The following is a 14,646-nucleotide window of genomic DNA, read 5'->3' as shown; positions in this document are numbered from 1 at the left end:
CGCATTGGGCTCTGTGCTGACAGCTTGGAGCCTGGAACCTGCTTTGGATTCTGTGTCTCCTCTCTATGTCCCTCCCCCGCTCATGCTCTGTCACACACTCTCTCTCTCAAGAATAAATAAACAAAAAAAATTTTTAAATGATTCTCTTTTGGTGAGCTGTAAACTATCCATTTTACTGGATTTCACTATCCATTAGACATTAAAAATTTTTTTTTTTGGTCTCTCTCTCTCTCTCCTCCCTCTCCAAGATAATACTCACTTTAGCACCTACAAAGATGCAATCACTATGGAAGATCTTCTCTTATTCCTTAAGCATAAAGAAAGTTTTGTTTATACCTAGAAGTATGGAAGAACATCAGACAGCACTTTTGAGACCTTCAGCATGAATCTATTGTCCAATTTACTTCTAGGTATTTTGTAGTCAGACTTGCAAGCAATCTATACTCTTGTTACAAAAAAGCTGATATTCCTTTGCCTCTGCCCCTTTTGAAAGTTAAGGGGCAGCGTAGCATAGCTATGGATCCAAAGTACCTTCCCAAGCCCTACCATCTAAAAGAGAATGACATCGTCAGCTGAAATGCTTTAATCCCGCATAATTTTACAAGACCCATTGCTTGGACCTAATTTTACTGTGAAAACTTTCCCTCATTTTCATATTGTTACAGCTGTGATTCTCGGTTTAACTTCACCCCTTACCTTCTACTCCTATTGAGCTAATTGTATTATTATCCAACAGAACAGCTAACAGGGATGTATCAACATTGGAAAAGGTGATTGTGGTAGCTACTGTAATAGGTAACACTCAGTTGAAAGAGGCTGTGGAGGGAATCAGTGAAGATGTAAGCAAAGTAGAGAAATGGTTTATTACATTTTTAAAATTCTGTTTTGTATATCTGAAATGCTTAGTACCTGGTATATGAAAAACATGTGGAAGAAAGACAAGCTGAAAGGGAATTGGTATTTATTGAATACCTGCTATGGTCAGGAACTTGATACATGCTTATTTGTTGATAGAAATACAAGAAAGAAAAAAAAAACAACTGACGGAATATGTGTGTGTGTGTGTGTGTGTACATATAAAATGTGTATATATATTTTACAGATATGTGTAATATACATTTGTTTTATATATTTTATCAGATTTGAATACATATATTACATATATCAGTAAAATGTTTAGATTGGATTTCCTGCGCTTTTTGTAATTTGCCTCTGATGGAAATCCCAAAAGAAGAGTTTCATGATTTTTTTTTTAATGAATGTTTTGGTTAACAGCATTATTGGAATATTCAGTTTTCCAAACTGGTAACTTCAAAAACCAACACTCACTTGTATATACAATTTCTAGTATTTTTGTTAAAAAAAAAACAAAAAACACCTTTCTATAAACTCTATGGTAAGCAGGTTCTATAAACTCTATTTTCGGTCCCATTTTACTGACGAGGAAACTGTGACAAAAAGATTAAGTAATGTGCTCAAGATAATGTAAGATGCAGTGACTTGGAAAAAAGGGTCAATAAGCTAAGGGCCAGAGCAAAGTAGTATGTTATGTTGAAGACACAAAGCCTCATACGCTCTGTTAATATGTGCGCCACATATTTGGAGGTGGCTGGGACAGCTAAGACAGCTTTAAGAGGAAACGTCAGTGATACAGAACCTTATTGCACAAGCTGTATGCTTGGATTAGATAGCTAAAACCAGTACTTTGATCAAGAAGACAACCCCCAGGTCTCCACCTGTCACCCCCAGGAATATTCATGGAGAGTCTGGTCTGGAGCAAGAAAACAAGAATTAGCACAACTACAGTGTGGGTGCCAAACCTGGCCCATCCCTGTTCTTGAACATCTAGTGAGCTAAGAGTAGTTTGTACGTTTTTAAATGGCTGGGAAAAATATTTTGTGACCCACGAAATTTATATGACATTCACATTTCAGCGTCCAAAGCTGAAGCTTCAGAGAGGCCAGCCGCACTCGGTCACTTCCGTGTCGTCTCTGCGTGCCTGCCTTTGCAACACAGCAAGTGTAAGGTACAGCCCTGGAGCCCCAGCTCTCTACCACCAGGCTCTCCACAGGAAGAGTGTGCCGACCCCCTGGCTCAGAGAATCCCTGCACCAGAAAGCAGGCGGTCCATTAGCAGGGGACACCAGCAAGGCAGACTGACACAAGGAGACCTCTTCACAATCTGTGACCCAGGGAATGCTTCGGCGCTGTAGTGAGTGCTATCGACCCTCTGGCAACAGTCATTGCTACCGAAGCTCGCTTTGTGTTACACATCAGCTTCCAAATGCTTACATTCCGGGGAATCCGGCAAAATTGCTCCTTGGCTTTCTGGGGTAAGTTGGGGGTAACTGGACCAGACAGGAGTGACTGTCTTGAGAAATAAGAGCCCTCAGTGCCTCTGGCTTCTCTGGGCTTTTTTGCCCCGGGCATACTCGCTGTCTTTCTTCCTAGACATCAGCTACATTTTGCTGATTGGATTCTTTGAACTTAGGTGTATTCACATGTGCCTTTCCTGCCTCACCTCCTTAGGCCGTAATCTTTCGTTCATCCAGAGGCGGTGGGCACTAAGCATGAGCTCTTCCCTCTGCCTGTGACACCACTGAGGCTCGCAAAACTGTCAGAAGGTCTTCTGGTCAAAAACGTACTCGTCTTTGGACTATAACCTTAAAACTTCAGTTTTTGAAACTAGAACATGGTCACAGTGTACTTTACAAAAGATAGGTTCCTCAAAAAGTTGACCTTAAAGGAAATTTCTGTCCACTGAGTCATATTATCCTACTCGTTTTCATGATAAGATTATTTTTTGTGTAAAATTAAGAGATACATTTTCACAGGAAAAGTTCACACCCAAGACATGATAAAAGTTAAATGAAAAAATGCAGCAAACTATTATCACACAGAGTAAATAAAAACGATTTTAAAATGAAACCTTAATGACAAACACAGTACTCAAGTCGCAAGATGCAACCATCATGCTGAAATGGACGATGCCTTACAAGAAGGCACTCTTGTTTCCCGAGGACAGATACACATGGGAAGCAGATGCGTGCTGCGGATCTCCTGGCCTTTTAATGCAAGCCAGCTCACTAGGCAGGCATAGGATTCCTCCTCTCATCTGGCTTATCCAGCAGAGCATACAGAGGCTGACCTTGGAGACTTGGAACGGGTCGAATACAGCTCTCTTTGTGTGAGTTGACTGTCAGCGTGCCTTTTTTTCTGAATTGTTTGATGTTTTGGCACTGAACAGCTAAAACCTTAACCCAAAATTTGGCACTTAAAAGAGTAATGCATTTCTACTTCAACCAGTTAAAACAAGTTCATTTCATCTTAAGTTAATTCTACAAAAACAAACTAAAGTACTGAAAATCCTGGAATGGATATTCAATATTCTAAACCAGACACTGTTGCTTTTCGATGCAGTTCGTAACCAAGTAATAATAATAATAGCTCCTCAGCACTGAGTATTTGCACTGAGCCCCTTCCGTGGGCGTGCACGTAATTTTAAGTTAGTTTCAAGCTCAAACCACCTCCCAGGGTAGTACGCTCGGGAGTGACAGAGCGAGGGCATGAAGCCAGAGGCTGGATGACTGCCACTACGAAGAAGTTACATTTGGTGGTAATGACAGCAGCGACCTTTCCGCACGCACCACGTCACATTTACTCTTGTAATATCTCCTTTAAGATCAGCATCAGAGGGGGACCTTGGCAGAAATGCAAATTCCTGGGCACGGCCCAGACTGGTTCAGAAATGCTGGGCTAGGAGCTCGGCAGGCTGTTTTCACAAGCCTTCCAGGTGACTCTGACACGTGCTCAAATTGGAGAGCCACCAAAGAGGATGGGCGCCGAGGCTCATTAAGCAAAATAACAGCAAACACAAGGCTGCCGTGGGACCAGCCTGATCCACAAGAAAGGAACATGTTCTTTTTTGGAAATTTTGTATGGGTGAGAGAGGAGACAGTGAGCACGCACTCACGTGTGAGCGAGTGGGGGAGGGGCAGAGAGAGAATCTCAAGCAGGCTCCACGCTCGGCGCCTGACGCGGGGCTCGATCCCAAGACCCCGGGATCATGACCCGAGCCGAAATCACGAGTCGGATGCTCAACTGGCTGAGTCACCCAGGCGCCCTTAAAAAAGGACAATTTTCAAGGACTCCTGCTAATCCTTTCAGAAATCGCTATTTCACATATTGCGATATGGAAATTCCTTATGGTCCTCTTTCCCGGGCAATACTTGAAAAAGTCTAGTTGTAGGCACGGCATTTACTTTAGCAGCTTAAGGCTGGCCTCTTTTGCATGCATTTGGGAAATCATTCCTTTCCACTAACTGACCCGTGGGCCTAACCCGGACGGAAGTGCCAAATATTTCCACATAAAGACAGAAATGTGCATCTTGAGGTCTCACACGTAGAGGTGGAAGATGGTTAAGACGGGGGCCTGTCACCTGCGGGGTTACAATAACTAGGCAAGCGGCCATATGCACACGGTGAGTGGCGGGGAGACCGCCGGAGAGGGTGAGGGTGCATTCGCAGCGTGCTTGCTGGATGCTCTGAAAGGGCCCGTGAGGGGAGGGGAAAGAGGAAGTGAGAGGCATCCACAGCAGGGTTTGTTCAGACTTCAAGGCCAGGACAGCCTGCACCGTGGCCTGTGCCACGAGCTGGAGAAAAAAGGCAGAAGACGCGATTCTCGGAAAAGTGTTGCGGTGGAACCAGCAAGGTCACTGAAAGAGGCATCGAATTCGGGCTGCAGGAGCGAATGAAGAAGTCTGGGATGCCATGTAACTCAAGGGACCAGGAAATAAGGAACAAAACGTCAAATGGTGGGGGAAGAAAGCAAGCAAGCAAGGACCCTGAAAAGGAAGTATTCAATACTTTAAACTTGTGCCAAGAGAGCCAGGCAACATGACACCCAGCTTGTAAAAATGTGTCAATAACCCAGTTTCTACTCCAAAATTCCCTCCTGTGAGGATAAGGCGTATTTGTGCACTAGGACTGACTATTTGTGTTGGACTGAAACGGAATAGATGAGAGAAAGGAAAAATTATTGAACAAGAACACAGCAGGGGGTGAGGGCCAGGGCCAGGGCCAGGGGGCGAATTTGGAACGGCAAGGCCTCTCCGTCTCTGCGCTCGGTTGTCAGATCCCGGGCGGCCTCAGCTGTCTGCCTCTGCTACCCTGACCCTGACTGCGGTGGAGGCGCCAGGCCCAGCTGAGGCGCTGCATGTGTTCTGAGACACGGTGTGGTTTAAGGAGTCTCACTGGGGAGAGGTCACCTCGGGAGGCTGAGCAAAACTCTTGGTGTCGGGGGGTCTGGCCCCTCAGTGGCCTCTGAGGCACACCCTGATCCTTCCGATGTTTGTGAGAGGCAGACGACGGTCTGGGCAGAGTTTCTTGGGGTGGAACTGGGGACGCCGTCCTCTGGGCTCTGCTTCAGCACCAACCAGGCACGCCCTGGCATCCTGTTAGGAGGTCCTGATGTTTCTGAAGCAGACTTCAAGCTGAAGACATCCGGGTAACTCAGGCTCAGGTCTAGAGGCTAACACTGGCGACATTCTGCAAGCTTGTGAATTACCAGAGAAGGCTCTGAGAACTTAATACAAGACTGCTGGGAGTCGTTCTGGGAGGGACTGGCTGGTGACTCTGAACTTCAGATTGATTTTTTTATAATTACTTTGTTTGAATCTCACACTAAAAAAAGTTGATTTTTTTTTGAGAGAGGATGTGCATGTGTGGGGGCGGGAGGGGCAGACAGGGAGAGCGAGAACCCTAAGCAGGCCCCAAGCCCCCAGCGAGGGGCTTGATCTCACAAACCGTAAGCTCATGACCTGAGCCCAGATCAAGAGTCGGAGGCTTAAGTGACTGAGCCACCCAGGCGCCTCTGAGTTTAAGATTTTTAGAGGGAAGTGTAAAAAACTTAGAAGATGGTGAATCCATCTTTAATAAACTTTAATAAAGAACTTCGATCAACACTTAGCACTCCGCTAGGGTTACCAAGACAGTGACTCCTGAAGGGACACTCAATTTCAAGAAAAGCTCCTATCACAGGCCGCCTGCTTCCTAAGAGCAAGGATGAAGCAGCAGCGGCGAGACGTCTGCTGAACCTTCCACGTTCCTCTCAGCTGATGCCCACAGGCTTGTGTGCCGACCCTTCGCCACTAGGGACATTGCTGGTACATGCAAGTCCACGATCCCTCTCCACAACTCCCAGTTCCAAAGAGCTCGGAAAGCCAAGTTTTCAGGTGGCAACATGTAAACTTCATGGGCATAAACCTCGACTTGACCTGAAGCTATTTTTAGCCATTATTTAACCTTAGTGTAATTACCCATGTGTTTTCCCGAATCAGTAACAGTTCTGATTGTGAGGTGCACCCCACGGGTATTATATATGGGTAAAGCACCACAGAAGGTTTCTAAACTCCAAAAGATGCTGAATTTCACAACACGCTTGGCCCCACAGACTTTGGATAAGAGGCTGCAGGCCTGCATGGCCGTCGCCATGAGAACTGCTGGGACAGATCTTTCAGACCCAGGACTCAGTTAAATCCAACCCCAGAGAGTTGAGTGAACACACTGAAGCAGGGGTGGGGCAGGGGTAACAGAGCGGAGGCCACATCTGAGGGTTAGGGGACAGTATGGGAAGGTCAACGCCCATCACGACCACGGGGGGCTGACGAGGTAGGAAATGGCTACTCCTCGACGCGGCAAACCGCCCTTGGCGTGCGAGGGACACAGACGGCAGGCGGCAGCTGCTACTTTCTGAGGCCGTGGGTAACTACTCCTGGGACCTGAGGGTAAACAGGCGAGGACTGTGAGGTTCAGCTGGAAAAGCCGGACTGATCCTCAGAGAATCAAACTCTCTTGCCAGAACGAGATGCCCCTGATGATCGTAACTGCTTAAACCCATCTGGCCAAGCAGAGCTCAGATCTCAGGAAAGAATCTTTGTCCCAGCTGCAGTTTGTATCCCCAGGAAAGTCAGTAGCATTCTCAGCAGCGCCTGAGACCTGTGTGTCCTTCCAACTAGATTTTAATTTCCCTGAGCACAGGGACCGTGTTTTACTCATCCCTATGTCTCTGGCACTTAGCACAGTATTTATCTGGCACCTGGTACGCATCTAATAAACGTTTGCGAATGAATGAAAGGGGCAGGGGCACGGACCCGGGTCACGTCTGCAGGACAGTGCTACGTACAGATATGAGAGAATGTACGTGTATTTACACATCCCAATTTAGCCTTTATTTTTCCAATCCGTTTCTTTAAAACCACCAAATTTCTACTAAGTTTAACTTATACTATTCCTCTGACGTGGACAGAGAAGGCAGATTTTGATGATGAGGAAAACGGGAAGGAAAACTTAACAACCTTGTTACTAAGTAATGCTGTGACAAGTGGTCGAAGTCAAGGAACTGAGCGATGCAAAGAAATTTAGAAATCACTTAAAGCCTACGGCATTTATGTGGCTGGTCCAAAGGGAGACGGCTGTCGTGATCAAGACAGGAACTAGAATCATGTCTCCTAATGCCCAGACTGGCACGATTTCTACACTAAAGTATACTCAGCACTGCCAGCATTCTAGAAGGCCATCTTACTTCTCATTGCACTGCCCTAAAAGGTAAATTAACAAAATGTAACACAGTAAAACCTCATTAGCATGGACATCTATGGTAATCTATTCAGCATGACCTTATTTATTAACCACTTAGCAGAAACAGATATGCTTACTGAAGAAGTAAAATCCACTAACATTCACCATCACTCACATAACAGAATGCTTACAAAATTAGTTGGAGTGAGTGAGGTTTTACTGCGTACAGAACAAAAGGCATTCTTTCTGATTATTCAAGATGTTTCAAGAGGCCCGTGTGCTAGACGTCTGTCAAATCCAGTGCGCCAAGGAAACAGGAAGTACTCACCACTGCCGGCACTGCCCTCTCTTCTGCTGCGGGAGCCTCCACTGCCATCTCTGCCGGACCTTACGCGCTAGAACAAGAAGATGAGTTTAAAAGAATAAATGATATTCCCTTGAAGGTGAATACAAGTAAATGCTGATTTTTTTTTAAAAGCTTATTTATTTATCTTTGAGACAGAAAGAGAGAGAGAGAGAGAGGGAGGGAGCAAGGGAGGGGCAGAGAGAGAGGAAGGCAGAATCCCAAGCAGGCTCCACACCGTCAGCGTGGAGCCCTACGCAGGGCTCGAACTCAAGGAACCGTGAGATGGTGACCTGAGCCAAAATCAAGAGTCGGGTGCCTAACCGACTGAGCCACGCAGGTGCTCCTAAATGTTGATTTTTTTAATTAACATTACTGTGTAGCGCTTAAGGCTTACTGCTCCTACTCTCCTAAGAGCTGGGTGCACATTGCTCCTTACCTTGATTCTATGAGAGAAAAGACAAAGTTGTTCTGTAAACAAAGGGTTCCCAGCCTGCCCTCCACCAGGGTCCTCAGGCCTTAGTAAATACCCAGGGGGCACTTCCACTCAGGTGCAGCGTAACCACTGCTTATAAAGCAAATATGCTCCTGAGGTGAAAGTTGAGGTCTTAGACCAGGGCGGTGGGGGGGGTGGGGGGGTGGGGGGGGTTGGGGGGGGTGGGAGGGGAGGAGGGAACCCACCGAAGGGCTATATCCTGCGTTAGTTTTACTCTGTAATGGCTGGACTTGAACTATTTGGGGAGGAAAAAAGGTAAACTTTGAAATTCAACCTCTATAATAAAAGAACTATTAAAATCTCACAAAATACTTAAGATCTGCTTAATAGCCCACTTTCTTAGGTACAAGCTTACCCTTAAAACATAAGAAATATCTTCAAGCTGTGACATTCTTAGGTTTTTTGAAGCAATTTACGGTTACTTTGTGTTTTGCTTAGGAGTTATACTTTTTGTATTGACACTGAATCTGTCTCAAGTCATACTGCCAGATTCTCATATGCCTAATGCTGTGTTTAGAGAGACAGGGTAGTTAGTGAAGAGAGTCAGACAGCTTTTGATAATTATTTACTCCACAACTAAATTAAAATTTTAAACATAGATTGGTACCTTATGTAGATCTTCAATAATATAAGCAAAATTTCATATCTGATTCAAAAAAAAATTATTTATTCCCCAGTGAATTCTGAATTATCAGATCACAGATTAGAGGTTACTGACATTGTGATCGGCTAGGAAGAAAAAAAATCTCAATAACTCAAGACTCATTTCTCTAAAATGAAACACTCAGTACTTTCAAATATATGTAAATATGCCCAAATTTTTTTCTGTTAAAAAGAAACCTCCCTTGAAACCTCATCTCTCCCCTTTGCCCCTTCTCTTGAAAATCTAAAGATGATATAACAAAATAAAAATTTTAATGTCTGTAATCAGATTTTATTTCAAAACTTGTTTTTCATCTTTCTGAAGATTATTTCTAGCATATCCAAAAGACCTACACAATACTAAAATGAACTCATAGACACAAATGCCTGTGTGACCTGAAGGTTTTTCAAATCAAATGTGAGAAAAGATCTTGCAGTTGCTTTAGTGACCATACGTTTAGAACAGGACAATTTAGGAAAGTGAGCACTTTCCACGATCACCACATTCTTCACCCCATTCCACCTGTTCCTTGCTCCCATCTAGAACTCCCCAATCTTGTGGCTCTCGTCCATCTTTTCCTAATTAATCCCCTGAATACTCACCTTATTTCTAGCCTAGAAACACCCCAGCACTTTTTTTTTCATTTTTTTTTTAACGTTTATTTATTTTTGAGACAGAGAGAGACAGAGCATGAACAGGGGAGGGGCAGAGAGAGAGGGAGACACAGAATCTGAAACAGGCTCCAGGCTCTGAGCGGTCAGCACAGAGCCCGACGCGGGGCTCGAACCCACGGACCGTGAGATCATGACCTGAGCCGAAGTCGGACGCCCAACCGACCGAGCCACCCAGGCGCCCCTGAAACACCCCAGCACTTTAAGTATGTCCACGTCAGGACCTCCAGACACTTTGCTTGCCCACCCGTCTTTCTGCTCGCCTCACCAAGAGAAACCGAAAACCTGGCTTGATTCAAAGACTTCTCTTCTTTCTCTCCTACTCCCAGGACACCGTGCTCTGCTGGACACATTAAGATGTGCTTAATAGCCCACTTTCTTAGGTGGGCTAAGCACGTGGTTAGGTGGGTTAAGCACGCGACGGTGCCAGAGGCCCACTGCTGGCTCAACCTCCGCCCGCAGGGCCCATGGAGCAAGCACGTGTTCAATACATCACATTCTGTCCTTTGCATCTTTGGAAACTGACTGCCCCTCGTACTTTGTGAGTAAGAGCCAGCTTGCATCCCTTGGAGGGGCCAGCCTCCATCTGGTACCTCCTCTGCCTGCCAGGCCTTTCCTCACCTCCTTTCCAGCAACGACTCACCCCTCAGGGTTCAGCTCCACTCTCATCTTAGGGCGACTCCCCTGTGACCCAGCTGGCTGCTCACTCAGTGTGCTTACCAGCACCCACGCCCCCCTCACACTCAGGGTCCCGCCTGCTGGTCCTTCTCCTTCACCACTCTCCCGTGGGTAGAGAACGTGGTTTTTAGGTTTTTTGTAAATGTTTATTTATCTTTGAGAGAGAGAGAGAGCACAGAGAGGAGGAGACACAGAATCTGAAGCAGGCTCCAGGTCTGAGCCATCAGCACAGAGCCCAGTGCGGGTCTCAAACTCATGAGCTATGAGATCATGACCCGAGCTGAAGTCGGACGCCCAACCGACCGAGCCACCCAGGCGTCCCGAGAACGTGGGTTTTTATTCTCTTCCAACTGGACACCTATTTGCTGCTGAAAATCAACGACCTCCACCACCCTGAATCTTGCATACTCTCTCTTCTCTAATCTTTTGCATTTCGGCTGATGTTTTTCTCTTCCTTTTTGTATTTTGATTGCTCAGTCTTCAATTCCTGCTCTTCCCATTTTGTTCTTTTCCAGACATAGAGTTGTTTGGCAGAATGCCTGGAAGCTGATTTTTTTGTGTGTTCAGTGAAGAAGAAACATAAAACATCTTTAAAACACAGCAATTCTATGAGGCCCCCAGCTCCTGGGGCCAGTTCACACTGCGCCAGGCCCACAGCAGCCAGACACGCACAGTAGGCCCTTCTTGCCTGTTCACACTGCTCCAGGCCCACAGCAGCCAGACACGCACAGTAGGCCCTTCTTGCCTGTTCACACTGCTCCAGGCCCACAGCAGCCAGACACGCACAGTAGGCCCTTCTTGCCTGTTCACACTGCGCCAGGCCCACAGCAGCCAGACACGCACAGTAGGCCCTTCTTGCCTGTTCACACTGCGCCAGGCCCACAGCAGCCAGACACGCACAGTAGGCCCTTCTTGCCTGTTCACACTGCGCCAGGCCCACAGCAGCCAGACATGCACAGTAGGCCCTTCTTGCCTGTTCACACTGCTCCAGGCCCACAGCAGCCAGACACGCACAGTAGGCCCTTCTTGCCTGTTCACACTGCTCCAGGCCCACAGCAGCCAGACACGCACAGTAGGCCCTTCTTGCCTGTTCACACTGCTCCAGGCCCACAGCAGCCAGACACGCACAGTAGGCCCTTCTTGCCTGTTCACACTGCTCCAGGCCCACAGCAGCCAGACACGCACAGTAGGCCCTTCTTCCCTGTTCACACTGCGCCAGGCTCACAGCAGCCAGACACGCACAGTAGGCCCTTCTTCCCTGTTCACACTGCTCCAGGCCCACAGCAGCCAGACACGCACAGTAGGCCCTTCTTCCCTGTTCACACTGCTCCAGGCCCACAGCAGCCAGACACGCGCACAGTAGGTCTTTCTTGCCTGGCCAACAGCCCAGTGTTTAGAATTGCTCACTGATGGCACTAATGAATACACAGTGTGTAAAATATTCCTCTTAGCACCAAGGGGAGAACAGTCTTCTTTTTCCATAAAAGTTCCAGGAAGAGAAGAAGTTCTCTGAAAAACCAGTCTAAATAAATACATTTCTGGCTTTAACTCCTTTAAAATAGGAGTTAGGGGCTCAGGGAGATACACTATCCTGGCTCCCATAAACCTGAATCAATTTATCTCTCTTTCTTAGGTCTACATAAATCCTTTCCCATTTTAAACAATTTTTAAAAATCCATGACCTGATTTATATCTATTTCCTGCCCCCCTCCCTTATATCAGATTCCATATCCTGAGCTGGTATTTGATCATTTGCGTGATGACCCTGTGGGAGCATTAACTCTAGACAAGTGCTTTTCAGACTTTAGTGAATATAAAAATACCTGGAGAATTTGTTTAAAAACACATACACAGATTCTTGAATTTAACTCTGGGGTAGGGTTTCGGTAGGTCTGGGATGGGGCCCAAGACTTTGTAATTCTAAGATGTGCCCAAGTGATTCTGAGGCTGTACTAGCCCACAGACCATGCTTGAATAGCACTAGTTTGAGACCCCCATCCTAATCAAATTATGGAGTTCTGCTTTTGCCATTTTAATTTACCGACTTTTTGAGTGCAGAGTAAGAACTATATATCAGCTGAAAATAATTATCTGGATCATCTGCTTCCCCTACTTTTCATAAGGTGGTAAGGCACAGTAGTTAGGAACCTGGATTTGAAGCCTAGGGCTGCCCCCAATAGCCGTGTGACCTAGAGGAAGGGACTTAGCCACCATGGTTCTCAGTTTTCTCATCTGTTAAAAAAAAAGTAATAATGAAACTATACCCAACATCCTAGGACTACTGCAATGGTTAAGTCAGTTAATACACATAAAATGTTCATAACAGGGCCTGTATTCGTCATGCACTCAGTAAGCGTTAGCTGTTGCTATTTTACTGTCTCGTCAAGCAGATGTTATCAAGTAGAATTGAAGGGGAAACTGTAACCAGAACCACGAAGAGTGCTAACATCATTCACAAACATTCATCCAGCCTCTTCACTTCTTTTCCTTCCTGCTGCCAAACTTCTACCATTATTAGCACTTCCAGAGGAAAGGAAGGGACAAAGACTGGGGGTCCACTTTGTTTTCCTATCAGCAGCTCCAGGTAAAGATTTGATGTGATTATCTCTGATATCCCTGCTTTCCTTTTGTTTTTAATATTTATTTATTTATTTTGAGAGAGGGGGGCAGAAGGGCAGAGAGGATCCCAAGCAGGCTCCACACTGTCAGCACAGCGCCCCACACGGGCTCATTCTCCTGACCATGAGATCATGACCTGAGCCAAAGTCGAGTCCCAAGCTAAAAGGACTGAGCCACCCACGTGCCCCTTCCTGCTTTCAATTACAGGTCTGTTTCACAAACTGTCTCCAGTTCACAATATGGAAGTGCTCTTCTTCAGGAAGAAACAACAAAATTAGAGTGATCATAGAGAGTTACCGACTTTATTTTATTTATTTAAAAAAAAAATTTTTTTTTTAACGTTTTTATTTATTTTTGAGACAGAGAGAGACAGAGCATGAACGGGGAGGGGCAGAGAGAGAGGGAGACACAGAATCGCAAGCAGGCTCCAGGCTCTGAGCCGTCAGCACAGAGCCTGACGCGGGGCTCGAACCCACGGACCGCGAGATCGTGACCTGAGCTGAAGTCGGACGCTTAACCGACTGAGCCACCCAGGTGCCCCGAGAGTTACCGACTTTAAAAAAGATATCTAACAATGCATAAATGTTTAAAGAAATCAAGACATATCTACCTGTATAATAGTAGATTGTATTATGCAGACAATTTATGTAACAATTTATGTAACAATAATTACATAAAGAAATTCTAATTACATGGAGAAATGTTAAGTTTCTGCATGGGGGCAGATTCTAAACAAGAAACACACACAAAAAGTAACAAGTTTTAAGTTCAAATTTAGAAAAGGAGAGTGCCCTTGATTCAGAAGTTTATTTACTATACTTTGCTTCGAAACTAATAGTGCTTTATGTACTATGCAAGCCAGGAAATAGAATGCTCTGCCCCACGGGCTCACAATTCAAGAAACACAAACTGAAATTGAACACACAACAATTAAAAGAGAAATTAACTCTCAAATAGTGAGAATTCTTTTAGTCTCTTCTTCCTAGGACCTTTCTTTTCCACTATTTTTTCTCCTCCACTTTGCATTTTTTTTGTATATCATTTTTGAGATAGAGAGAGCAAGTGTAGAAGGAGCAGAGAAAGAGGGGACAGAGGATCCAAAGCAGGCTCCAAGCTGTCAGCACAGAGCCTGATGCAGGGCTCGAACTCACGAACCATGAGATCATGACCTGAGCCGAAGTTGGACACAACTGACTGAGCCACCCAGCCACCCCTCCACTTTGCATTTAAAAGCAAAACATAAGTGACAAAGATTTAATGAGGAGTACCAAAGAACAGAGAAACTGATTCCAAGGGCACTGAAAACAGAGTACTTTGTGGATGAGGGCTGTGACTTTCACTTTCAAGTAACATTAAGCAGTAACATTTAAGGGAAGATATTAAGAAGAAGCTATAATGAGAAAAGACATCTAAGTGACCTTGGGTTTTATACAGATTACAGTGAGAGCAGTGATATAATATTACCAAAAGAGGCACTGCTCAAGCACACTGAGACATTAATAATTAGAGTGAATAAGTAAGAGAAACACTGGATGATCTAAATTCATCAATAGTAACTCATATGATTTTATTAAAGTACTCTTTTTTTTTTAATGTTTATTTATTATTGAGGGACAGGG

At 45.3% G+C, this 14,646-nt stretch overlaps 1 protein-coding gene across 2 annotated transcripts in view; it reads right to left on the bottom strand.

The window, feature by feature from the left end:
- Window positions 1-14,646, bottom strand: part of IFT88 (intraflagellar transport 88) — a 132,178-nt gene that overhangs the window by 15,437 nt on the left and 102,095 nt on the right. For both annotated transcript variants that reach the window (XM_042922561.1, XM_042921783.1), the window contains exon 24: window positions 7,906-7,972. In XM_042922561.1, the coding sequence (XP_042778495.1) occupies window positions 7,906-7,972 (67 nt within the window). The remainder of the gene's footprint in view (window positions 1-7,905; window positions 7,973-14,646) is intronic.

This window comes from Panthera leo, chromosome A1 (assembly GCF_018350215.1).
Source record: "Panthera leo isolate Ple1 chromosome A1, P.leo_Ple1_pat1.1, whole genome shotgun sequence".
NCBI lineage: Eukaryota > Metazoa > Chordata > Mammalia > Carnivora > Felidae > Panthera > Panthera leo.
The sequence above is the reverse complement of the archived record's forward strand: the minus strand, read 5'-3'. Positions and strand labels throughout refer to the sequence as shown.